At 42.1% G+C, this 26,664-nt stretch overlaps 4 protein-coding genes across 4 annotated transcripts; 2 read left to right on the top strand and 2 right to left on the bottom strand.

Annotated features, from left to right (window-relative positions):
• Window positions 1-7,377: 7,377 nt before the first annotated feature.
• Window positions 7,378-9,865, top strand: LOC116261923 (WRKY transcription factor 23-like). Its single transcript, XM_031640873.2, has 3 exons — window positions 7,378-8,122; window positions 8,623-8,766; window positions 9,258-9,865. The coding sequence occupies exons 1-3, from the start codon at window positions 7,728-7,730 to the stop codon at window positions 9,664-9,666; spliced, it is 948 nt and encodes a 315-aa protein (XP_031496733.1). The 5' UTR covers window positions 7,378-7,727; the 3' UTR covers window positions 9,667-9,865.
• A 4,380-nt stretch (window positions 9,866-14,245) lies between these two features.
• Window positions 14,246-15,318, top strand: LOC116263145 (3'-5' exonuclease-like). Its single transcript, XM_031642760.1, has one exon. The coding sequence runs from the start codon at window positions 14,376-14,378 to the stop codon at window positions 15,048-15,050; it is 675 nt and encodes a 224-aa protein (XP_031498620.1). The 5' UTR covers window positions 14,246-14,375; the 3' UTR covers window positions 15,051-15,318.
• A 1,468-nt stretch (window positions 15,319-16,786) lies between these two features.
• LOC116262045 (pentatricopeptide repeat-containing protein At5g66520-like) lies at window positions 16,787-19,728 on the bottom strand. Its single transcript, XM_031641057.2, has one exon. It carries the CDS (start codon window positions 19,140-19,142, stop codon window positions 17,550-17,552), a length of 1,593 nt encoding a protein of 530 aa, XP_031496917.1. The 5' UTR covers window positions 19,143-19,728; the 3' UTR covers window positions 16,787-17,549.
• A 982-nt stretch (window positions 19,729-20,710) lies between these two features.
• LOC116263299 (uncharacterized) lies at window positions 20,711-24,743 on the bottom strand. The gene is made up of 4 exons (XM_031642986.2): window positions 24,623-24,743; window positions 22,494-23,765; window positions 21,358-21,496; window positions 20,711-20,997 (listed from the first exon to the last, which is right to left on the bottom strand). The coding sequence occupies exons 2-4, from the start codon at window positions 23,035-23,037 to the stop codon at window positions 20,949-20,951; spliced, it is 732 nt and encodes a 243-aa protein (XP_031498846.1). The 5' UTR covers window positions 23,038-23,765; window positions 24,623-24,743; the 3' UTR covers window positions 20,711-20,948.
• Window positions 24,744-26,664: the final 1,921 nt, after the last annotated feature.

The following is a 26,664-nucleotide window of genomic DNA, read 5'->3' on the forward strand; positions in this document are numbered from 1 at the left end:
CCGAGGGGGATCAAGAAGTCTGAAAATTTATGCTGCATTCTGGGAAAAGAAAAAATCTAAATGCATGAGAATCAAGCTAGTCTATCGGTTTTTGTTAAAATAATGTTTTATTATTTAATCTGCAGCACATTGAGAGGCATGACGGGGCATTTATTGTTGCTTTGTGCGCCTTCAAGTTCTTAACTTTCATGGTTTTGATGCTGCAATTTTTCCTTCCATGATAGCTCAGCAAGCGCCTCTTGCAGAGAACTGGTCCTGCGCCAAGCCCCATCTATAAGCCCCAGTCACTATGTTTGCTTTATAGTTCAATTTGCCTGAGAAAAGCCATAGGTGGAGACTGGATTGGGCTGGAACTAGGAACTAGGTCTGGGTTTCTCATCACGACATCCTTTACCACTCATGTTTTTCTAGTGTCGCTGGTGGTTATCCTATTTATCGGCCATAATTTGCTTTAGATTGGTCGTTTGTGCCCTTAAACGCACTGCAGGAATTTATAACTGTTCAGATCTGATTCCAATTGTCATCAGACCTGCCTAGGACCTGTTCCGCCCTTATCCTCTAATCCGAAGGCTTTATTTTCAGCAAGATCTAACAAAGCATTTTCATCTAATCGGATCATAGTAAGAAACAGAATTACACTCGGAGTTCCCATCGGATTCTCTGACACAGAATCTAATGCAACCAACCGTTGCGTCATGTGGATCTTATCATTAATAATGGCTTAGATCTGTTTTGGGGCTTTTGTCGTTTTCGGCTTACCGTATGGCTAAATGTGAACTGGTTGACAAAATCACTTCAAATCGGAGAACTGGAAGGATATTCACATAAGAATTGAAGCCATGTACGCGGCTTCCATGGTCAACTGAACAGATTCTTTTTTTTGGTTTAATATTGAATATGACCCACATTCTTGATGCCTAGAAAGGCGACTGGATTGTTCGAACATTTGAATCTGAAGTTCCAAAGAAGTGCAGAGCCCCCGTTTAGGCAATCCTCTGGTGGTCTTGATGCCATTCACATCTGACCAACGGCACAAACGGCTTCAGTGCGATCCCTGGTGGTTTACGATGCATAATCTTTGGGACTACCATGGTCTTGGTGGGATTCTTTTATTGGACCTCTTTCATAACAAGAGCTCATTACGCCAAATTGAAAACCATAAATCAATTTCTGGTATAGGCCCGACAGAAGAAGAATATTTAGTTTCTTTTGATGGTTTTCTTCTGTTACTGTTCTTGCAGATCTTAGGTCACTCTAGGAAGGAGAACACTCTAGTATTCCCCATTAATAAGTACTTTTTCAGTAAAATGATAAATAAAGAGTGATATGTACTTTGAGTCAACGAAATTAGTAGAGCGAGGTGCACTGTGGTCGTCAGATGGACGGACACGATTCACCGTTAACGAATCAAAACCAACCTGCTCGGGTTGGGAAGGTACTCCCAAACGGGTTTCTTTCTGCTCCATGGAAGACAGAGCTGGGTTTCTCCTGGACTCGATCGGAAAGGGGTTGCTGATATTTGTTTCAAAGTTGTTATCCCAGGTTTGTTCTTTTAGACAGGATAAGTCCATGCAGCCAGGCCAAAGAAAGAAGAATCCGGTGCAGGTGATCCTTGAGAGCTTCCTATAACGTACCTTGCAGCGATAATCTGCCAAATTAGATGATTACAAAGATGTTGGCAAAGAACTAAAGATGTGTTTTATTTATTTACTTATCTAAACCACAATACCATAAACTGGGTTGCAGCACTATATAGTAGTATCGTTACCTGTCTTCATGAAATTCTTGGCGTGAAATGTTCAAAGTAGCCATATGCCTGTCTAAATGATGATTTATTTACCATGAGAAATCACCAACAAAGCACTGCAAGACTCAAGGTTTTGTTTATATCTTTCTCCTTCTTGGTCTAAGATAAAGTGTACTATCTGTTGTTATTAGTTTTAAAGACTCGTATTTTGGTATAACAATAAACATGCAGCTCATATTTGCAGATCAAGGCATGCAGATGACGGCTGTGTGTGCGCCCACTCATGTGTCCGCTTGCTTTTTTTTTAATCTTATTGATATTTATGACATTTAATTTATAAAACTGAGCCTGACTAAGGGTTTGGTATATAGTCCATTTCTAGCAGTTGACCTCATAATTAAGCAGAAATGAAAAAAACCGAAACTTTTGTACTCTGCAAAAGCTTATTGCTCACTTTGCTCTTTGGCTGACCGAGGATTGATATTTTATATTACCAATATAATACGTTTCATCTGTCGGTCAAAATATTAATAAATACAAAACTCCCATTATATGTACAACAAAGTTTTAATACGCAAGTGCAATCTCTCTCTCTCTCTCTCTCTCTCCACACACACACATATATATAGGTAAGCATTTTTGTTTAGACATGTTTGACAAGTTATACAAAAGAATAATACAACTAAAAATAATTGGTGCCATGTGCCAGGTGATTAAATTTGGATCACCAAAACTGCTCAGTATACGTTCAAATCCCAACGTCACTGGTCATAGGAAATCAATTTTTTTCCCAATCACTCACACGTACAGACACCATCTCCTCCTAACAAAAAGATTTTCTCAAGAAGAAGAAGAAGAAAAAAAACTGATTCTTATTTTAATAAGTTAGAAGATGCGGACTAGTTTTTAAGTAATTCCCACTTCTTCCTCACTTTCAATTGTTTGCTTTCTTCTCCTTTCGGTTGACCGGCCCATGCCTCGCTCATTGTTTATGTTTCGCTCGAATCGTGCTTGGGTTAGACCGCAGTTGACTTTAGACCCTAGCGAGATTTTCCGCCGGAAACAGGGGATGCTTGTTTTCCCAAATGACCAAATTGACTCTTGCCATGTGCCTTCTTTGTATTAATTTAATACTCATGATAGGGTCAACAAGCCGATTTATACATCATCAGATTATGGTGATTCATGGGTTGATATCAACGTCGTAGATGACATTTTTATCATTAAATTTAGTAAGAAGATAGGATTTTTTGAGTTAAAAAAGCCCTGGCACATAGCCTTTATTTTGGCAACTAAAAACAACGGCATCTCAACCGTTAAAAAAACCTGTCTTCCAAGCAATATACTTCAACAAATAGTACTCTGGGGCCTTTAGTGGCAAAAGTATTTTGTGAGTGTTTCATGAATTTACCCAAGATAATAGAACTCTTGTTTCATGAACCTACTTCGGTCTTCGAGGCAGATTCAAGAGACATCACCAAGTGTTCATAATGCCAAACTATCCCTTAGAGATCGTTTGACATAAACGATGTCCCATGAATCTACCACAAATATTATGAAAGATTCACGAAACACTTGTTTTAGTGTTCTATAAATTTGCCTTAATCTTTGAAAAGATTTATAAGATACTCACAAAGTGTTTTTGCTGTCCAACGTTCATGTAACCTGCAAAATGTGCAATAACATATGTCGCCTACAAAGGTCTACTAAAATTTATATTTTTCTAATCAAACATCTCCACAAATGGAGCCAAGTTGAGCACTCAGAACCCCAAAAATTTAAACTTCGTGACCGGACCTGTCTCTTCTTATTTATGGTGGAGCTCATTGGAATGGGAGGTGATTTGGCCGGCTTCTAGTAAATCAACTTGTGTTAATAACTAGGGATCCTTATTTTTATCATATATGTGGTAACTTGTGTAGGGATAAACAAACACGAAACCCTACCTAACGCATTAAATAAGTTGTTCAAAATTGGGTCAGAACCAAATTGTGGACGCCTTTAAGCAGGAGAGATGACCACGAGACGCTTGTATTTTGAAACCAACTATAAGATTCTACCTTTTATGTTTCTTGGAATTTGCCCATGAACCCATATTTTAAGATTGAGAAGGAGGTCGATCAGTAAAGGAATGTGAACACGATGCTGCCATTCTTATCCAGCTGAGCTGAGGCACTATTAGTTCGTGTTTGATTTCATTTTGAAGTTCGGACAGCTTGGAACCAGGAAGGGTCTGACCGGTTTATAAACTTTTATCTAACACATGCTCCTGTCTGTTTGCAGACGAATTTTGTCGGCCAGAACTTGGACTGGATGGCCGTTTAGGGTTCGGTGGCTTGGCTCATAACTGAGCTTTCACCATTTTCTAGTCTTCCCTCATCAATTTCCTGTTAAATTATGTGCTCATGGTGCCGTTGACAAACGGAGTCCAGACCTACCATAGTTTTTTCTTTTTTATCTTTACCAGAAGAATCGAGAAGTGCATAGTGTTCTATAAATCTTTTCAAAGATTGAAAGAAATTGATAGTATGAATACACCTCAATCTTTACCACAGATTCTTTGTTACCAAACGTCTCCTTATCTTTATGGTATTAGTTTCTCCACAATTGTTTTACACCTTGGCTTTATGTTGCATTGCTAATTTCTTTCGGATAACGGATGAAGTCGATGGAAGTGAAAAACTTGATCTGACAAGCTTTTGTTTTCCTCTGCGTAACAATTATCTAATACATGTATATTCTTGTAGTTGCGGAGTCAGAAATTTTTAGCTGAGGGCACAAAATGTTGGATAGCAAAACAATTAAAGGGCAGTGCATATAAATAAATAGTTGATACATAAACATGCAAATGTTTGTGTTGAACCAACAAATTTTGTAGGACTGAAGCAAACAAAAGATGATGTTCAGAAAATTCCAAACATAATGCACTAGAAATATGTGTTAGGTTTCAATTTCACACTATGCCTTGCTTTTGACTTGTTCGAACACATTCGGTATTTACTCCCTTGAAAGTGACTAGCACTCATGAACAGCAGAGTAGAATAATACAACTTTATTAAGTTTAATTTGTTGTTTTTGAAATATGTATTTTAATCTCCTTAAAATTATAATTTGCATTGCCTCGCCAACTATAATTTGATGTCACTAGAATAGCTAGCGGACCTAATAAGTACATATGTTAGTGCAAGCTTTTTATGTGATATGGAGGTATTCACACATACATCCATGTGCTATCACAAACGGCCTATTTTGTTTTTAATGAATTTTTGAATATTTGTTCATTAACTATTTCTTTAATTTTTACAATTTACAACCAATTCTATTAAAATGTAAATCACTAAGAGCGGACAAGACCAAGCCTCCAGTGCCATCTGCCAATGAAAAACTCACACGTTGCACCAGACATCTTCAATTGTGTGGTGGGCTTAGCCAACACATGGGCCAGGTAGGCCCATACCCGGTCAGTCTATAAGTTGGGGGTCAAGATGCTCGTCCGGTCAAGACGCTCGTCCGTTTGCATGGTCCACAGCCGTTAGTGTCCCACGATTAGGAACAAGATGGCCGGATCTGGGACCCTTTGGTGAGGGGAAGAAGACCCCGTCCCGACTTAGTTAAGGACTTTTTGTCCTCCTTATGTGGAGTCCAGACCAAGCCAAAGCCGTGATGGAACACTTGGACGGGTCAAGGTTCTAAACGGAACTGTAACGGACATACTTGGAACACCATTGGCTCGATCCGACCAAGTCAATTCGAGTGGCGTCCAAGGACAGATTTCGAAAGACAACGACGGCCCGGCGGTCAAATCAAATGGATGCATCCACGAACTTCCCACAGCCGAGTTTTGAAAGGCAATCAAACACATGATGAGGAAGTTTTGATCATACTCAAAATCCGGCGAAAAGAAGTCGGTGGAGAAGATGCCCCTCCGGTAAATGTGGACTAAGAAACTATTTTCGGGCAAACAAACACGCTTTTGTGGCTACCTGCTTCTTCTGTTACATGGACCACAGGAAAAAAGGCCCTTTTGGTTGTTTGTGGTTGTGGGCTTCCAGAGTCAAACAAGACTTTGACTGTTGAACGGGAACGACATTGAATCTTGTGGATATGGATCTTCCCACTGCAATAGAAAGATATAAGATTTGGATATGTTCAGATCTGGTCCGCTCTTTGCAGTCCTGAAATTATATCCAACCACGACGTGAAAAGGAGGAGGAAAAAAAAGAAAAGAAAACAGGATGGAAAGAAACACAAATAAATGACTTGTCCTCTTCCGTATTTCCAAAGCTTGTCCAACAAGCAACGTGGTCAACCAACGCAGCCGACGACACTCCCTTCTTCTTTCTCATTAAATATAAATGAATAAAACTTAGGCAGAAAGAAAGTAAAAATGGAACTTCCGCGGGAAAGTGGGTCCCGCCGGGGCAGAGGGCCTTCCCCCACCCCCCTGCTCTTACTCCGTTAACTTCACCACCGTGTGGCGCAAGAAAGCGTGTCTCCGGGCCAGCGCTCGTCGCGCCACGTCTCGAAAGGAAGGGGCGAGATCCAGCCGTCCGATCGGGAGGAATTAACGGTTGGCGTCTCTCCCGCGTTGGGAGTCGGCGGCGCCGGGCTTCCGGGGGACGCCCTTTTTCAAGCCCGCCGTGGCGGCCCGCGCACCGTGCGAGAGGCGTCGCTCCACGGGAAACCAACCAGCCTCCTACTTCACATGCTCCCCGCAAAATGTCGCCGATGTGTATGTAAAAGAACGGAAACACAGAGATATTTTGCGAGCGTGAAAGTGTGAACAGAGGACAGCGTTTCACACTGAGATGCGATGCATACTCCGAGACTGGGTTACAAAGAAGGTTCTAAAGCTTCTTCGTAACGACCGTGGTTCGAAACACAGTGTGGGCCTTCCTCGGAGATGATGATGACGCGGATCCCGTGTCAGCACGTAATCCGCCGGTGCCAGGGAACGGGTCCACACCAGTCGTCGTAAAATCGGCCAACCCGAAGCCGATCTTGTGAAAGAAAGAAAGAAAGTGGGTCGGGTGGCATGTAATGACGTGAAACCCTTAACTCTGATGCAGTCAACGGCCTCGGGCTTGGGTCCGAACCAGGGAGGGAGGGACCTTCAGTCCGGCTTAGGGTTGAGGTTGGCACATGAAATCAAATCTGGTTCGTGTGTGTGTGTGACACAAAGCTACGTACCAAGTCTTACAGAAACAACATAATGACAAGATTTGAAGTCCACTCCAAAATCTTGACGCGCTCCACATTTATTTCTTTTTACTTCTTCTACGATAAATGAATTGGAGAAAATAACAAAATCTTCAATCCGGATTCAACCTACTTACGACCCTAGTAATGAACCACATCGTCGTGCATTATTCACATTAACGGGGGTCTTCAATTGCCGGCCGGTTCGAGGCCTCTTTAATTTTTCCGGCGTCGATTTGGATTTTACTGGACGGAGACGGAGTGCTTGAAAAAAGAAAAGAAAAACTTCTGCAGGACCACGCGGAAGCGGGAGGAGGAAGAAAAGGCGAAGGCGGGGGTGGTTTCACACGGGGAAGGGCGGGATGCCGCGTGGTCGGGGAGATCCTCGATCACGAGGCGGGGACGCGGGGGAGACCGAGCTCCGCCCCCCGCCCTCGGCGTCCCGGTGTGAAAGCGGCTGGGACCGTCCCCTCACCCACAGGGTCAGCGGAACCGGGCAGAGCAGGCGTCCAAGGAGCATTCAATGCGAGCGCAATACCGCTTTGTGACCGTACACTTGACCGGAGGGCGCCGGTCAAGGTCGGTGATACACACGCAGGCCGGCCCCCCTCTGTGGTCCCCACTTCCACCCCCCTTCCTATTCTTCTCTCCCACGCTTCCCCTCTTCCTAGACGCGACCTTCTTCTACAGAAAGAGAGAGAGAGAGAGAGGAGGGAGATATGGTGGCTGTGCTGTAGAGTGGAGGGGCTTATAGGGTGATCGGGTACTCGAGACGTAGGGGATGGAGAAGGCTGCGAAGGTGGAGGATCATGCCGGGATGGCGAACGGAACGGACTACTACACGTCGGTGTTCCCGTTCTCGGGCGAGTTCGACATCACGGTTGCGGGGGAGCAGAGGTCGGGTTTCATGGAGCTCCTCGGGATGTCGGACTTGTCGCCTTTCTTCGACTTTCAGCCGGACTTGCAGGAGGATTTCCTCGCGGAGATGCCGTCGTCGTCTGCGGTGTTTAATTCTGGAGAGCGGAGAGAGATGCCGGAGGCGTCGTCGAACCCGCCGCTGACGCCGAATTCTTCGATATCGACGACGTCTACGGAGGCTAACGACGGCGAGAGCAATTCGCGAGGCGGGAAGGAGCAGCTGGTAGCGGATGAGCATGAGGAGAAGGAGAAAAAAGAGTGAGTTTCTTGAAGTTTTACCGATCTCGTTCTCTTTAGGTTTCAATTCGTTCATGGAAGGCTACGTTCCTTTTTTTTTTTCTCAAAAGTGTCTAGTCTTTATCGTTTTAGGATTCGTTGTAAGAACTTGCGTTTTCTTCTCCTTCTGTGCCTTCTGATCTTGGTGTTTTCTTCTTTGAAAACTCTTCCTGCACCATCCCTTTTGATATTTTGATCTAATAATTAACATTTACAAACCAGTATACTTTTCATTTTTGTTGCATCGATTAGTTTTTCTTTTTCTTTTTTTTACTTATTTTCCCACTACTTTATTTTCTCACTGATTTTAGTGTGAAATCCTAGTCTTTGACCCAACGCTTTTCCTTGTCGCGAAAATTTTTTCATTTCAAGTTTAGTATAATTCCTCGTTTCTCCTTCAAGAGATATGCGTTTCTGTGATACTATCATGCAGTGTGTTTTCGGTGTTTCTTTAATCCTTGAACGCCCCGAACTTCTTACAGAGAGAAGCCGAAAAAGAAGGGAACTAAGCGCCAGAGACAACCGCGTTTCGCGTTCATGACGAAGAGCGACGTCGATCATCTCGAAGATGGTTATCGATGGCGGAAATACGGCCAGAAAGCCGTCAAAAACAGCCCATTCCCGAGGTACTCTCTCTCTCTCTCTCTCTTTCTCCTGTGCTGGTTTGGTGTTTGAGGCGTAGTTCTCCGCTTCTTCTTCGTTCCTGCACGGAGTGAAATCAGGTTTTCCGATCTCCTTCTCGTGAACTTCTTCTACTCTTCGTAATCGGACTAAGCAACCAACGGTAAACGATCAAGGGAATCAGACGCGGGATTAAGACAGAAAGATCAGCTAGCACGTGAAAAGAATGTCAGCATTTAATCTCGAAATTTCAAGTTCGCGACGGAGGATCAATCTTTTCAAAGAAATCATGAAGCTAATTAAATGTTTCCTTACTGCAGTGGAATTCTCATCATCCAAAATTTCCTCCTGAAGATCACGTCTATTTCTTGGATCTTCTGGCCGTAAAAATTGGGGAAAATATAATTTCTAAATTGGGAAAAAGGAAGTCCTTCCTTTTCATTTATTGTGGCCTTTATTTAGTTATTTATTTTAATTCTCTGCGTTGTCCCGGCAGGAGCTACTACCGGTGCACCAGCCCCAAGTGCGGGGTGAAGAAGCGTGTGGAGAGATCGTGCGACGATCGGTCCATCGTGATCACTACGTACGAAGGGCAGCACACCCACGAGAGCCCCGGCGTCACGCGCACCAGCGCGCAACACGGCAGCACGATCGGCCAGGCAGCGGCGGCGGCCGCCGGCCCTTCCCTCTCTATGGGCTTCAACGTCCGGCCGGCCGCCGCTCCTCTACCACAACAACGCCTCCCCGCCTTCTGCGTCTCCAACATCCCGTCCTTCCCGAACCTGGGCCTACTGCCTCGCTTGCCACCCGCGCCCTGCACGGCGTCTGCTGCCCTTCCGCTGCAGCCACGAGACCACGGCCTTCTACAGGACATCTTGCCTTCGCACGTGCGGGAGGAGCCATGAGAGCCGTGCTTCCGCTTCCTTCCCTTAGGGGTACGTGCGACAGACTCACATTGGTGTATCTATATCTACATGCAGGGCTGCATGTACACATGATCATGCCATTTTTTCCCCGTTATTTCGTTCTTTTGTAAAATACACCTTTTTGCATAATGGGTTTTCACTAACTCTTCCACTGGATGTAGTTATCAGTTAATATTTCTATTGATCTCTCTCTCTCTCGCTCTCTCTCTCATGGTTGTCCTGTAAAGTGATTATAGTTTATAAGGTTCTGCAGTCATGTAATTTGGCTCCCGTTTTTTCTGTTCAAATCGAAGTTCTGCTGGCCTATAATAATCGGAGAATTGCACTGTGGTCTGTGGGCGCAAGAAGCTGGTTTCGACGATAATGGAACATAATGTGTGCGTATCATGTAGAAAGGGTAGTTGGAGTCTGATGGATGCTAAAATGAGAAGTAGGAAAGCCTAAAGCTTCTGCATTTTCGATCATGAGTGTCGACCCTTCCGAGTTTCCTTCCTTTCAATTATTATCATTCTAGTTGGAGTTGACTAAACTAATGGTAGTCCGCGTTTCTCTTGATCCTTCCCTAACAGCGTAGGCATCTTTTTAGCAGCATGTGATGCTGACATGCGTTTCTCTTTTTTGTCTAAGCTTGCAGCACTCACTGCTTCCGAAGATCTTTCTCCATTAGTTGTATTTCCATTACTCCATCACTGGAGTTGCTGTGAGTATCAGCATATTTTTTTTTAATCTGCCATGGGTTGCGTATTGAGCTATCCTTTCCATTGCCATCACTGTCAAGACCGTCATTAATGTTTTTCTTTCAGCATTTTTAGTTTAAATTTGCCTTTTTGATGGCTGCATATCTAACTTCATCTTTCCTAATGTATCTGGTGTTCCACATCTTCTATAGTGTCCAAAGACGTCGAGTTCTATATGGTACTACAGGTTTACCCTTTATTTAGGCCGTCATAATGGAATATTTTTGGAAACGGACAATGGTTGCAATCTAAAGACATTATAAGTATCCGTTGGACACAACCAGACTTTGGCGACATAATATAGACTCGAAAACTTTCCAGACTTACGCTGTTGCTTTCTTGACATGTTCTTGTTTCTGTTGTTTTTTGTCCAGTGGACTGTCACGACCTCCTGCATCCTCATACCTCATGTTCTCAAACTTCTAGCTTTTCAAACCAGTTCATTTAATTCCCCATTGTTTAACGCTTCCTTGGTCTTTCTTTGATAGTCGAAATAGAAAATCGTGTTAGTTCTGGACATTCTTGTAGGAGCGGCGACTTCAGTAGAGAGATACTCGTGAAATATAACCCTAGCTGCGTTCTTCACAGTTTGGACGGTACTGCTTCGTCGGTCTGATAGAGAATCAGTGAACAGTCTCAAATATACCTGACCTGCACTCTCTCTATAGCTGAGGTCCAGCCGCACGAGCTCTTGCAGACAGCCATTGCGTCTGATGAGAGCTCCATATTCTCGTGGCCGATATATATTTTTTGCTGGAAATGTTGGAGTTTGCTTGGTAGGTTGGATCAGTATGGGCGAAATCTGACACGCATAGTATTGATATCGATTTTATGGCGTAGGGTTATAATTTGCAGTTATGATGACCCCCGATTCGTGCGCTGAAGGTCAGAGGGATTCCACTTGAAGTACGGGTTGTAGGACAGCTAGCTATTCCCCGTGGGACGACCAAAGGGGTCTCCGTCCTTGAGCAATCCGGCCTGAATAAATGTCCGCCCTCCCTTTTGCTCGAGCTCGTCTCAGGTTTTAACATCTTAGAGTTTTAAAATTTTGACCGGATCTTGAAATTCTTTGTTTGAAAGGCACATCACTTGAAGGCAGGCACGGGTATCTCAAAATCCATAGATTTAACAACAGTCTAGACGATAATTGGCTTTACATTTGTCTTGTTTGTTTTTTCGAAGTTGACTAAGGAATTTATGAAGTCGACTGCTCCGAAGAGAGGCCGGCCATAGCCTTTTCTTTGTTCCTCTAGCTCTTTAGAGCTTGCTTCGGGACCAATATGGTCCAGGAAAGTATGAGGCCGCCGCCATTGCCATTGGAGCCAACCCAACCACCCCCTTTTATGTGTACTGCACTCTCCACCCAGTTGTACTGCACTTGAGAAAAAATGCAGAATTTGCAAGCAAAAATTGACTAAAGAAAAACGATCGGGGACACAGACAGTGCAACCTTTTGATGATTCTTCACACACTAGCTTTAACCTGTGGTTCATCGTTGACATCACCAGCAAAATAAGGTTCATAAAAGAAAATTTAAATGAGTCATACCTTTAAAAGTTCATTGCTTGCAAAGGCAAACAGTTTACGGATGTAAAATTTAACTTGAACAATTGATTTGCATAACTTAAATTCAAGATGGGGATGGCCTTGTTATATCAAACAACTTCTGGATCTTCCAATGCCCAGATTGGCATTCTGTAAAAGGGAACATATTTGTCATCCACAAGTCAATGATCAAATGGAGAATCCATTTAGAGTTAAAGAGAGATTCCCAAGGTTTTCCCCATCATCAAGCTGGCAGTCTGCGCGCGTGATCTTCTTTTGGAAGATTGAAATACGCTTTGGGGCCATTATGCTTTTCTTGCTTTATGAAATTCTTCCAGTTTATTTCGTATTTCATGCAATGGGTTTTTCTCCCAGTCTAATTCCATCGCATCTTGGGCATGCAGAAGCGATTGATTAGACGTCGTCACAAAGTAAGTGGGTTAAAGAAACGCGTAAACTACGAAGGCCGGCGCCGTCACTTCTGAAACCAAGTGCAGAACTTAGGACACGCAAAACCAAAGGGTGGGTGATGACTAATGAGAATTAGTCGTTAATAGGACAATAAATCACAGTTAAGATCATCATAAATCGTCACAGCATTATAAATCATTGTTTATGCCAATGCACTGATTTTTTTTTAGTTTAAATTTTGACAATCCGGTAACATTGAATCTTCTTGTCGAAGTTCATCTTTTACATCAACTTGGGGAATTTGATTAACTGCCACACTAATTTTTTATGTATCTCGTTTCTTCTTTTCGTGGTTATTGGGGTTAGGCAGATCCTTTGCCAAATTATTCAAAGAGATGATCTATAAAGTAGCTCTTGCAGCTTCAGGAAGATTTAAATGGAGGCCAGTTGTTATATGTATGGACCTCAATCTTCAACTTTATGTAGAGATTCACTAAGTCGAGCCCAGCTGTTCTAGCATGAACAGCATCATGTTGAACTTGGCTCACCGAAATGGTGGAATTAACCACGAAATGCTGAATATAGCTTCTTTTTGTACAATAATTTAACTTCATAATAATAATAATAATATAATTATCATTTTAATGATCACCATTTTAATGATTTTGGTGGTCCTAGTGATGATGAGAACCATAATAACGAAGTACACAGTACGCTGTCATCTCAAAGTTTCAATAGATGTGGCGAAATTGCTCGTCACATGCACATCGTGTCGTCTTATGTCGGTGTAATATTTGAAACTATTAAGCTGAAAGTGATAGTGATAAATAATATAGTGAAGATAAAGAAAAAAAAAAACCATTTATTTGGCCCAGAAAATTCAATTGATTGCTCTAGGAAATTAATGGAGTTCCATCCGAAGAAGGGGAAATTTTTTATATGAGATTTCCAAGCGCTTGTGCTCAAACCCTAACAAAGAACATGTTAGTAATTTAGTTTTTCATGTTGCAAAACGGAACCACTTTCATATTTTTGGACGATCTTAAATTCAAGTAAGTACTCGTTATCATTTCTTTCCAAATGAAACTCCCTTTTACAATTTGGAAAGTGTCGATCATTTTTCTGAAATTATTTAATTAAACATTATATTAAGATATCATATAAGTTTTTTTTTATCTAAATCCTCTTCTAAATCTGCGGGTTGGTGTGGAGAAAGTAACCACTCGCCTTAAAAAAAAAATAGAAAAAATTATTTTACTGTTATCGGCTTTATATCGATATATTTATTTAAGCACAATTTTAAGAAACAAATAGCGGAAATAAGCAACTGGATAGGAGACGTTACGGACGCCACCTTTGCACGTCCGCAGACGTTACTTGATACCTATCTTTTAAATTGTGTTTAATCCCATGGAGCACCTCCTTTCTCTCAAAATTTGATGTGCTACCAGAGTCTGAAAATTGGTTCCGCCAAGAACCTCAGCATGAACAAACAACATTTGGTCTATCTAGGGGTCATCGGATTTAACCCCAAGAAATGTTTATGGATTTAACATCATGTCTCAAATGAGGTTTAAGAGTTAACAGCAACATCCTTTTTTGTTTTTTAAAAAGTTTTGATCATCAAATGGATTAATATAAGATCAGAAGGAGATGAGCCGATGTGAAGTCTTGCTTAGACGAGAAGAAAGAACCCATGGGATGGTGAACGAACAATTTCAAATGAAATTAGTCATAAAATTAGCTACTGAAGTAGAAAAATTTAAGCGTATTGGAAGGCGGCGGGCGCTTCGGCAAATGTAGTGTAGGAGTTTTTGAAACTGCGCAGGCAATTTTCCTCGAATCCATCGTCGTTTCTTTTGCCCCCTTCCTCTTCCTTCCCTGTCAAGCAAACGATCCTCAAGCGTCGAGATCGAGCAGAGGCAGAACAATCCCCCTGTTCATACCAGTGGCTTCGTCGTCAGAGCTCCGTTCAGCAGCACCAGGGCAACAGGCATGAGGCGCGCCAGCACCACCTTCGTCAGCAACAACGGTTTCCGTAATGCACCTTTTTCATCTTCGTCTTCATCGTCCCTCACAAGCACACACTGGATCAATGTGGATGGCAGAACCATCCTGACCACCGTCACGAGCGACCCACGAGTCATAGACGACTGGTTCGGAGGGGTCATGTCGAAGACCTACCGGCGTGGCCTGGTCGTCGGTCTCGACTGCGAGTGGAAGCCCAACTTCATCCGAGGCCAGAGCGAAAACAAGGTCAGCATCCTCCAACTCTGCGTCGGCGCCAAGTGCCTCATTGTGCAACTCCTCTACCTCAACTGCTCTCAGTCGCTGACGAGGTTCCTCATGCACCCCGCCATTGTCTTCGTCGGCGTGGGGATCCAAGGCGACGTCGATAAGCTACGCCGAGACTATGGAATCGAAGTTGGTCCACAGAGGTTCGATTTGGGGGAACTTGCGTCGTCCACGATGACTAGGTTCGACCTTCGTAATATGGGATTGAAGATCTTGGCCAGGGAGGTTCTTGGGCTCGAGATATCGAAGCCTAGGAGTATCACCTTGAGCAACTGGTCAGTGGCTGGCCTCACAGAGCGACAGATAGAGTATGCCTGCGTTGATGCGTACGTCTCGTTTGCCATCGGGATGAGGCTGCTAACGCGCCACGTCTAATGGTGATCATGTGAGACGAGTTCTACAATGGTCGCATGGGTTTTTGGGGTTCTCTGGGGAGCAAGGGATATTACATATTAGGATGTTTTGGTTTCTGAACTTTGTTTTGGTTTGGTGGTAACTCTATTACTGCAGTTTTTGTTAGTGGAGTCGAGTGGTGGATTTTTGGGAAGCTTGACGTTGAGAATGTTTGCAAAAGAGTTAAGTTCCCTTTGTAGAAAGGCAGCATTCTGTGAATGTAGGATCAAGTAGACTATCTAATCTAATGGCGTTTATATGAGGTCTATCTATAGTTCCATGCGTTGACCTGGTTTGTTTGATCTTATCTAGTTAAAGAGTTACTAGAAAGTTTGTTTGGTTGATGAAGTGAACCTTTGTTTCCTGAAATATCTTGTTCCAGATTTAATTCCTTTCTTCATGGTTCCTGCGCTGTACAAAAAACCTTTCTTAACTGATTGCCTCTCAGTTCTATCCGTCCATTTTGAGAATCAGCTATCTAGAAATCATGGAGAAGCCAATAAACTTCCCCTAACCATTGAACTTCAGCCTGTTAAGTGCTTGCGTTTCTATGTTTTATCCTAGTCCAGTTCATTGCTTGAGTTGGCTGCCACAGACTCAACTGGTTGCAATGCAAAGCCTGCCGGGAGATGGGGCTCCCTTAACCCTTCCCATATTATTAAACAAAAAAATGAATATATATATATATATGAAATACGAGATTACAAAAATTAGCCTGGCTAAAAAAGGCTAGAAGCTCCAAAACAACAGAGGGAAACAGTTCCATACAAAAAACGTATTCGCATGAACTTTGACTAAGAAAATCTGTAAGGTTTGCAGTTCCACAAGGCACAATTTGCTGTTCCGAAAGGCATACTTTGATGTTCCTTATGATATTGAGCTTAAAGGAATGCAAGAAAAATCCTCCACATTCCACTCATTTCCATGTTCAGCACATCTTAGGCGACCATGGACAATCTCTCCACCTCTATGTCCGATCAAGAAAACAACGGTTTGCCTATTTCCTGTTTTCAGCCTTGCTAATTGGATAATGAAATCCGCTTCCCCAAAAGAAGTCGTCTATACCAGTGGTCGTCCAGAGAGAAACTTACCTTCTTAATTGCTTCTGGCCATTTCATATTGTCAAGTAACATCTTTAAAGTCTTCCATAGACGGTTGCAAGTGCCTGCACGGGGAAAATTCACTCCATTATGAAGAAATGGCATTTCTGGATTTCCATACATGCCATACTAGCAAAGGGAGGGAAAGATTCCAGCGTTTCTTATACAATAAGCTGCTTTAACAGAAATGACTGGTTTCAAGACAACGACGAACTTGACAGCAATAAACTGCCATGTAGTTTTGGTTCTTACACAATTGAAAAATAAATGTGAGCACATCTATTTGCTTGACTAACACCCATTTTTTGCAGCTTATTCAAATTTAATATCCTGTCCTAAAAAACTAGGCTCTCTGGGGATGGGCCTGGTTATTCCATATTTTCAACCTCCAGTCGTCAGCCACAGATTATTTTCTTTCTGATATGCATCTATTTGTTTATTGTCAAGCAACTTGAACTGACTAGCTTCATCAGTCTTTGTTAATCTCTTTAGGGCCTTAAATGACCTACGATTCTTCCAATTTTGACAACCTCTGGACCGAGGAACTTCCCTTTCGGTAATACGTGGATTCCTAAGGAATGCTGGAGACTGCGGAAGATAATGCCTGATGCTTGTTAATTGATTCAAACATGCATTTATTTCAATAGTATGAGGTCTGTTGCTTGAACCAGACACAGGTACTGTTTGTTGGTATTCTATGTCCATGACAAGGTACAACAAAGATCACAAATAATCCGAAAAATATGAAACGGACAGGCCTCTTTAGATGCAAAGTCATCCTCTGACATCACATGATGTTCATTATGCCCTTGGCAATTAGCGCGTGCGCTGCCCTCCTGAATCTGATCATTCTGGTGGGCTGTTTTTTTTCTTCGTCATCGGTAGTTTCATTCAAAATTTCAAATGCCAGAAACAAAGGGCTCCTAGACTTTTGAGACATGGACGCAGGTTTCCGCTTCTAGTAAGATCAGTCATTTGCTATTGAAAATTCATTACGGCCAACTAGGTGGCAGCGGTGAGTATCAGGTATGTTTCTTCTGCTTGATCCTCTGGTTGGTCGTCAGTGGCTCGGAGTATCAGGTATGAAGGCGTGCAAATGTGTGCTTTGCATCACCTCTTAGGACGGTAAATTGCACCCTCGTATAACGGAATCTTCCAATCTGTCACGTACCGAACCCTTCTCAAGAATTTGTTTCTGATAACTGGTAAGAGACCATCAGTGGCAAAATTCCTCTTTCGAGATGGATCTCCCAGTGGCAACTGGCAACTTCATTGCTGGCTTCTATAATGTTACTGTGTTCACTCGATACGCGTTGAAGTTGCCGTATTCCTCTTACTTTCTGTACCTCGTCTTTTCTTCTTTCAGCTCCCTGATCATGGATCAAACAAGAACCGTTCCTTTACAGATCTCCTCTGCCAACCGGCTCAAGTTGGAGCATACCTGAAGGGCTTGTGGGTGTGACTCGTCTCCCACTATGAACTCAGTACATGCTCCATTCACTTCAATCACGCTACAGCCAGGATTCTTCTTACAGGCACTTTTTTTCATGTCCCTCTTCACCTTTTCTGCATCATCAACCTTTCCTGTTTCATTGTAGAGGTTCATCAACGCCATGTAAAGGGCACCGTTCTGCGGCTCATCCCTCAACAGTTGCGATGCCACTTGCCCACCAAGTTTTGCATGTCTGTGGATTCTACAGGCAGAAAAAAGTGCTCCCCAGACAGCAGCATTGGGTTCCATCGGCATGGATTCAATCAACGACAGCGCCTCCATGATCAATCCAGCTCGTCCAAGGAGATCAACCATGCAGCCATAGTGCTCAATCTTAGGTTCGATACAGAACTCAGATCTTATTCGCTCGAAGATAGATAAACCCTCCTGCACTAGGCCTGCATGGGTACACGCAGACAAAACGGCAACAAGCGTGAGGTCGTTCGGTGCAACTCCTGACCGCTTCATCTCCTCAAAAAATTGTATAGCAGTCCTTCCAAAGCCATGTGAGGCAAGGCCGGAAATCAAGGAAGTCCAAACAGTGACATCTTTGTTCCTTGCTAGTTTAAACACGAGCATTGCTCTCTCTGTGCTCCCACACTTGCAGTACATATCTATTAACGCAGAGTTAAACCTTGTATCCAGTGTTCGATTCTTGTTCTGCACATAAGAATGAACCCATCTGCCTTGTTCTAAAGAACCAAGATGGGCACAAGCTGAAATCAGACTAACAAGAGTGGCATCATTTGGTTCGATCCCTTTCGCTTGCATCTCTCGGAACAGACCCATCGCCTGCTCGTAACAGTTGGCTTGAACATAGCCGGTAATCATCGCACTCCAAGTAACGGCGCTTCTTTCAGGCATTTCATCAAACAACTTCCGTGCTTGTGCTACGTCCAGCGAATTAGCATACGCCGATAACAAAGTGGTCCACGATGCAACATCTGGCTCAGAAATTTCAACAAATAATCTACGGGCATTCTCAGTTTCACCAACGACGCTGTAAACGTGAATCAAAGAATTCTTAACATACACATTCCAATCGAATCCCGTCTTCACTGCGCGGCAGTGGATCTCTCTAGACTTGTGAATAGATAGGCTGTTAGAACATGCTTTGAGCAGGAAAGGGAAGGTGTAAGCATCAGGAGAAGCTCCTCGTCTCAGCATCTGGTTGTAAACAATGATCCCTTTGAGTGGCTGAGGAGATGATGCGTAACCTCTGATCATGGTATTCCATATATAAGTTGATGGACAGTCAATCTGGGCGAGGACCCTTCTGCCATACTCAATGGAGCATGGGTCGGTGACTGCACAGAAGGTAATGATCTTACGTAGAAAGACCTCTAATTGGAACAACCCCATGGTGAGGATATGAGCATGCAGCTGCCTCAACTCTCTCGGATTGGAAATGCAACAACTTAATGCAATAGGGGATATGGATGCCATCTTGTTTCTGATATGTTGCTCCACAGTTGCAGCCATCTATGCTTCCTCTCTGTCTTAGAACACCAATTGTTTAAGGATTATCTTCAATTTGCACTCTATTGTGCGCTATTAACCATGCAAGCGTCTGAGATCGAGAGGTAGGGCCACACCCCCAAATGGCACTAAAGTGAGAAGTATAACCTGCTGGTGGAGAACTTAGCCTGGTTATCTCCACCATGATCCTCTCTTTCCATAATGCCTTAAGCCAAGAACTCCAAAATATAGATTTTTCTCCCACCAATCTAACCTTGAATTGACTGTATACAAACTTGCAAATTATATTTATGCCTTAGCACCACGGCCCGCATGCCATCATCTTCAAATAGTAACGCCACCATTTGACCTGACAGGCTGCGGTAAGCAATCTGAAAGAAGGAATATTAAGGTCACCAAATTCTCTCTCAGAGAGAGAGAGAGAGAGAGAGAGATTATTGTGGTAGGATAGTGTCATTTCATTTGCTTGATTGAGCTTTTCCCAGATTAGGAGTGATCAGCGGAAAAAGCGGGCTTCTAATTGGCACTGGTCAGCTTCACATGAGAGAGAGAAAGGAGTCACCTAAAATCTGAAGAGAGAAACCTTTTGCTTCACCCGTTGAAACTTGAGTGAGTGAAGTCAGAAAGAAAGGGGCCACGGCCACCATGAACTTTTAGTTTGGATCTCAAAGCCGATCTACATTGGAACCAAACTTGGGATACAAAGGGTCAGGATATGGCTTTGAAGATTTTAATTTGAAAACTCTACAAAGAGGAGCTCAATTTTTTCAACGATAAGAAAAAGTTAACCTCATGAATTGCATAAAAGAAAATGCAGTCGAACGAAAGAAATTCGAAGTCAAGAGTGATTCTGTTAAGGTTTACCAAGAAGTGCCTCGTCAGGGGTGAGGCAAGGCTTTTTCCTTGCGACAGTCTCGGCGATGTAAGGGCTTTAAACCGAACAAAGTGACAAACAGCGGCGGAACAATTCCAAGATGTTCGTTTCCAACACTCAATTGAAATTGAGAACCAGTCGTGCCGGACAAAGACTTCCTGGTCTCAACTCCGAGTCAAGAGCCGCAAATGAACTCACTAAAATATTACTCCATGCCTTAAATGTTGCGACCGGAAAAGAATTGCCCATGTTTGCTTCATTTTGATCGCGAAAATAATGGCAAGGTCGGTGAACCTAAACAAATAACGTGAACAACAAATGGCAACCTTTCTGGCCGGCTTAGATTCTCTTTATCTCGAACTTTTATTCGATTTTTTCAGCTGTGCTTGCGTGACACCTTCAACCACCATAATTGCCAAAACGAAAGAAGAATACTATCTCTCTCTCTCTCTCTCTCGAAACGGTTTGAATGTGGGGTAGCTAAAGGTACTAGAAGTCTAGAAGTTCCCCTGATCTCAAACCTGAAACAGAATAAAGATACCAGATCACACCATTTCATCTTGGTTGTTGGAAAATGAGAGGCATTTTAATGCAAGCATAGTCTGTTGATGTCAGTAAATTAAAACCAGTACCATAACTCAGGTACCCACTCTTCGAGAGGAAAACTAGACTATGATGGGTTTATACCATGAAAATGTTGCGAAATAAGTTCCTTTCTTTCTCAGCTAATTTTATTCCAGGGAAAAACTGTATTATGTACATATGCACAATCACCCAGGGGAAAACTCTGTACATATGCAAAAGTTCCCGAGGAACAAACAATGGCACCCATCAGCCACTGTGATTTCTAAGGAAGTACAGAAAAGTTGCCCAAGCTGCGATCGACATCTGCAGGAAAAACTCTCCGTCGAAAGGAACAGCTTTTCAGTGCCTTACTAGCTTGATTCATCTATACCTGCACCTGATCTCTGCAATATGATCCCACTGCAACAAGATAAATTTGAAATTACTGCAACATCATGCTTATGAATGGAGTCCACAAAAAATCAAGAATTTATAGAGACCCAAGGCAACGGCTGCTGCAAAATGCAAAGCTTTTGTTAAATAGGAGATCGTATAAATACTATCAACAGTCACACCCTGGTCCTACTCAAGGCTTCAAAGCTTCAGAAAAGATCTAAGGATACTGCAGAAATCATTCAGGAGGATGAGTGAATGACCTCTATTACAGTATATATTGCACCTAGTATTTTCTTGAAATAAGCATTATGTATATAAGTAAAGTCCAACCATAAATTGAGGTAACTTATATTAATCATAAATAGAAGGGAGAAAAGGACTTACCTAGGAGATGCCGGAAAAGCAGTGCTTCCCACAGAGTCATTGTTGTTAAACTGGACTGATATTAAGGCTGGCCCTCTTGCCATGGCAGGAACAGGCGAACCTTGAAATTTCACACCAGAACTGTTTTGAGGGAAGGCACCTACAATAGAAAAGCAGAAAATAACATGAGACTCAACAATATAACAAGAAGACCGGCAAGATATAAAAACTTGAATAAGTGACATTATCAAATGCATCATCCTAATTATCACAGAGATCACACCATTTCACCTTGCTCAACATACAGTGGCAGAAAATCACAGGTTGACCAACGAAATAAAATAAAGTCCTCAATCAATGTTAAATCCTAAATCAAAGGTCGTACAGGGTCATCTACCTGGATTGCATATGCTTTCTCTTAGGAAAAGCAAAATGATTACTCAGCCAACTTGTAAAATGGAAAAATTGAGAGCACCACATATGCCAACGCCGAAATAAAAAGAAACCACTAAATATGTAATGACTGAAAACTGAAAGGTTTTAACCGTCTCCAAGGGGAGGTTTGAACTAGAAGATCTGGAAGTGCATGCTAACGCCTTCATTTAATACCAAGTGCAAATATCGGACAAGAGATGCACCTAAAGATAATAGCACAAAAGTAATCAGTTCATCACAAGACCATGCTTAGTAAGGTCTGAAAAAGATAGTGCCAAGAAACAGAAGGGCTACATATTCAAGGAACCCCTTTTTTTGTACAATGAAGGATGACAGTTGAGACTGGGAACATACACATGCTCCTTGTCCAACCAACTCCCTCTCGTATTCAACCTCTAGATGCTCATCCATTTGCACCACAAACATCTCTCTATTGCTCGGCCGTTCCAACCCAATAAACCTACCTAATTATCAAACTCTTGATGTCCTTGAATCTTTTAACCATTAAACAGTTTCTAACACAACTATTCATCATTAGAATGAAAGTCATGAAAATTGGACCAGCAAGTAGTAAAAGGGATGCACTTCGATCAGCTGGATACAGGCTTTAGCTAAGACAAAATTCAAACTCAAGAAACTGGAAATCGAGTACTATGTCGACAACAGTAAATGGAAACAAAACCAATATTCCCTACTAATGAGGAAAGGATAGTAATGAATACCTTCTAGTAGTACAACGAGGCAAAAGAGGATTGTGATGATCATGGCCAATAAACTACCATTTGAAGACGATCCTTTATTGGCTTTCATCCTCTTCAACGCTTTCATTCTTTCAACCCTCGCCTTCTTCAGCATTGCAAGCTCTGTGATCTGCTGGACCAACTTCTGATCTGCGGCATCCAAGGTTCGTGCTTTAGGGGGACGTGGTGGTCTTGGAGGCTTCTTATTACTAGGTTTCCTGGATTTTTCTTTTCCATGTCCTTTCTCCATAGAATGTGGCTTAGCTTCCCCCAATTTCTTTGTCGTAAATAACTCTGGGTTTTCAACTTGAATATTTGGAGCATTAGTGGCATTGTTGCAAAAAACTACAGCATCTATTCCCTTTACAGATCCATCCAACTTCACAAAGCCACTCCAAACTTTAACTGGTGCCTTATTTGATTGTCCATTGTCAGAAAGAGTAACCTTTGAGTTTTGCTCTGCACTATAAGCCAGACCACTCTCCAGATCTAGGATATGCTCTTCTTTTCTATCAGACTGCTCCATAATACAGTCCTCTGTTTCCACAACAGATGATCAAAGGTTCATTCCATAAACGATATACTCAGTTCAGAAACGGTCTGCTTCAAAACCTTCTTCTTCTAGTCTTTGCTTACAGTTGGCTAGAGTGTTCTGTGTAACTTGCTAATGCATGATCTTGACGAAAGAATTCCAAGGGTTAGAAGGGGCAGAGGCTGACCGCTCCTAACCTTTAAACTACCAAGGTTTTGAAGATTAAACCTTTTAGGAAGGAAAGTTGAGAAACTTTTGCAAGGATAAGGAAAATGGGTGAGGTAAAGTAAACAACCTCAATGACAAAAAAGATCCCGTCCCACTTTCCGAACCGTTCCCTACATACCAGAGCTTTACACTTACAGTGAAGTAATAGGAGGACCTAACAGGTACATGCGTATACAAGTTTCAGACTGTTCAGAGAGTTTCTGAACTAGAAAGCCACGAAAACTGTTCAAATTTACTTGAGACCAAGGCTCATATTTTGTCCAATTGAACGAGCTGTGGATCTTGAATGGTTCAAATCAGCACATATTTCTGAAACACAATCCCCAGCAGTTGAGTGGATACACAAAACCGTAAGGTGCCGAACTGACTTCAGAAACAGTTCAAGTTTTCATCAAATCTGCGCACTCAGGTACTCAAGTAAGAACCGAATGAAAGAAGAAAACCGGTCAACTCCGTCCCAATCGAACCTCCTCCACTCCTTGTTCGTTCACTCTCTGAAATCAAGACCAGAAACTTAAATTAACAATCCTTCAAGCACAAACCTTTGAAAAAACGAAAAAAATATGCCAACTGACGACGAGGCGAAACGACGATTTTCACCCGTAAGCATAAGACGGTTGAACTCAAGTGGCAAATCTTTCAGAAAGAAACGCTCAGCTAGAAAAAATAACAGAATGAACCAAACGGGTTATAACCATGATTCAGAACCTCACTTTTCTGCACTACAAAATTACACGGATGGCCTCTTGAATCAAACCACAATCCTTCACATATTTCCAACAATCATCCCTCCTCCTCCCGCATACACACTTATCACCACATGAAGCACATATAGGGTAACTTCACATAGCAAACAGTAATTCACCATCCTAAGCAGCTTCTGCTTGCATTTGAAATCGTAGCAAAACTTCTTACTTAGTTCACTCTATCCAAGAAAAACAACACTTCACAAGGAGCAAAAATAACCCAAAAATCCAGCAAAAGGATGAGCCATGAACCCCAACGAAGTTCATACAAGAAAAAAAAAGGACCAAAATCGGAACAGAAAACAAATGCAGTTGGAAACCAGTAAAATAAACCGAGACCATAATCTTTAAACCATGGTCCCAGGCGAAAACAAGCACAAATTATTCCCCGAGTGTACCACCGACTTAACTTCTCAACACGAAAGAAAACCCGAGATAAACATACAGAAATCAAAAGAGCCCGAAAATCCGCCACCAGCAACGGAATACTCCCAAAAGAGAACATAAGATGTGACTCCAAAAACGTAGACAAATAAGAGCATGAAATTTGCAGATCGTCAAGGAACTCAGAAATTGGAGGAGAAGAATGAGAAAGAAGAATATACCTCAGTAGATCCAACAGAGTGAGAGAGAGGGAGAGAGCGTGTGAGAGAGGAAGGAAGGGAGAGAGAAAGCGAGAGAGAGAGCGGGGGGCGAGTGAATCCGCCACACAAGCGTTTGTTTTTTGGGTGGCTTAAATACGAGCACTTTCGTGAAAAATGGTGATTAGTGAAAGTGAAAACAAAATATTCTTAGAAATGGAGAAAGCATCGTTTCCTGAATTACAAAGTTTGGTGAAAATATAAATGCATGAATGCTTTATATTAACAAAATAGGCTTAAGTTTTAATTAAAGTAAGCGAAAAGGTCTAAAAAAATTGCTATTGATAAAAGCTTGTCACTAAAATGAGTGGCGAGAAGACACCTTTTTTGCCTTTAAAGCACAAAAATACAAGTTATTATTTTTCTAAAAGAAGACGGATCATTCGCTTTTTTTTTTACTTTAAATGTTATTGAAGGGATTATCAATCAAGATCTGTCGAATTATTGTCGGCTACAAAAGTTGGCAAACCCAAGTAAGCCTTTCACACAGAGAGGGAAAAAAGAAACATAATTGAAGAAAAAAGTTGGATAAAGTGCAAAATTCCAAATGTGCTTTTAGTTGATATGGAAACATGCTTTTGGAAATTTTTCTTTATTACTCTTTAGTTTGTTCTTTCTTCTTTCATTTACCTTTGAAGTTACTATAAAAAGAAGAAGCCAACAATTTTAGCATCCGGTAGGGCCTAAGGCAGTGAGTTGGAAATGCCCAAACTGAAGCTGGAAATTACGAAAACACCTCACATCCCAACTTGCTAATTAAAAATTTAGGACTCTTAAAGCAGTCCTCAGCCATATTCCGTCGCTGCTTTATTTACTGTCACTTACTGTTCCGGGCATTAAATCTTGCTTGGATGACGTGCTTAAAAATTTATTTTAAAGTTTAAACTAAATTGAATTGTCAGAAGTGTATACCACGATATGTCAGCTACCCAAGTAGTTTTATCACAAGTAAAACAGCATAAGCACATGTATCAGATCTATTGCCACTTACTTCACATGATTTTATTTCCTCACATTAATATCATTTGTTTTCACAAGAAGAGTTGAATGCCTCGAGGGATGTAGCGTAGCACAATAAGGTTAGACCAGTAGCTGGTTACTGGTTCGAGTAGCATGGACACTCACCGCATCTGCTAATGGGATGAACCGATTGTAGGTCGAGCTAAAGTATGGCGTGGGTTCTAACCCAGGCAACGACATGGCCCTGGACTCTGGGAGTGAGGGAAGCTTCGGCTTTTTATTGGACGGTATGTTAGACATAAATAGTTGTGTGTTGATCATGCTGGCAAAGTTTAAAGCACTTGTATTACCTACAGCTAACTTTAAAACTCACTCAAGTTGGAGAAAAAAGCAAGGCTGGCAGAAGATAAACAAAAGCATGATTAACTTAGACACTGACAGGAGGTGTGATATGAAAGATAAATCCATTAAATATTTGTTGGTGTTAGTTCCAAGGCCTTGAATGAAGTCATGATCTTCTTGGCATCGAGTTTTTTTCTATGGTGCTGTCTTTAGGCATGGTGCTTGGGGCTCAATTTATCCGGCATGCTCCGCCTGGGTTCTGAGTTTTTGGTATGTTTTGAATATCGGTTGACGAGCAATTCTGGACGAAGAGTTGAAAAATATATGGGAGTTTCTGCGCAGAAGAAAAAATTTAGGAACTCTTTGCCATTAAAAGTGCTGACGGGAAGACAGCATGATTTTCCCAAGATTAACAGTCTCGTCTCAGAAGATTACCATTCTATGTAATATGGCCCGAACTGCAGTCTTTATCTTTTCATTTTTTAATGGGCAAAGAAGATAATGTTAGGTAAAACGATGAAAAAATCCCAACACATCACGTGACACTCAATCCAGCTTGAATCTCAAATCCATGACTGTAGGGTCCAACTGAGCGAGACAGTTTTTAATTCAACATTATATGTTCTCTCTCTCTCTCTCTTTCTCTCTCTCTATATATATATATATATAGTCACCCAACTATCAAACTATGGTTGTCCATCTTA

The sequence above is a fragment of the Nymphaea colorata genome, chromosome 10, assembly GCF_008831285.2.
Source record: "Nymphaea colorata isolate Beijing-Zhang1983 chromosome 10, ASM883128v2, whole genome shotgun sequence".
NCBI classification, from domain to species: Eukaryota; Viridiplantae; Streptophyta; class Magnoliopsida; order Nymphaeales; family Nymphaeaceae; genus Nymphaea; species Nymphaea colorata.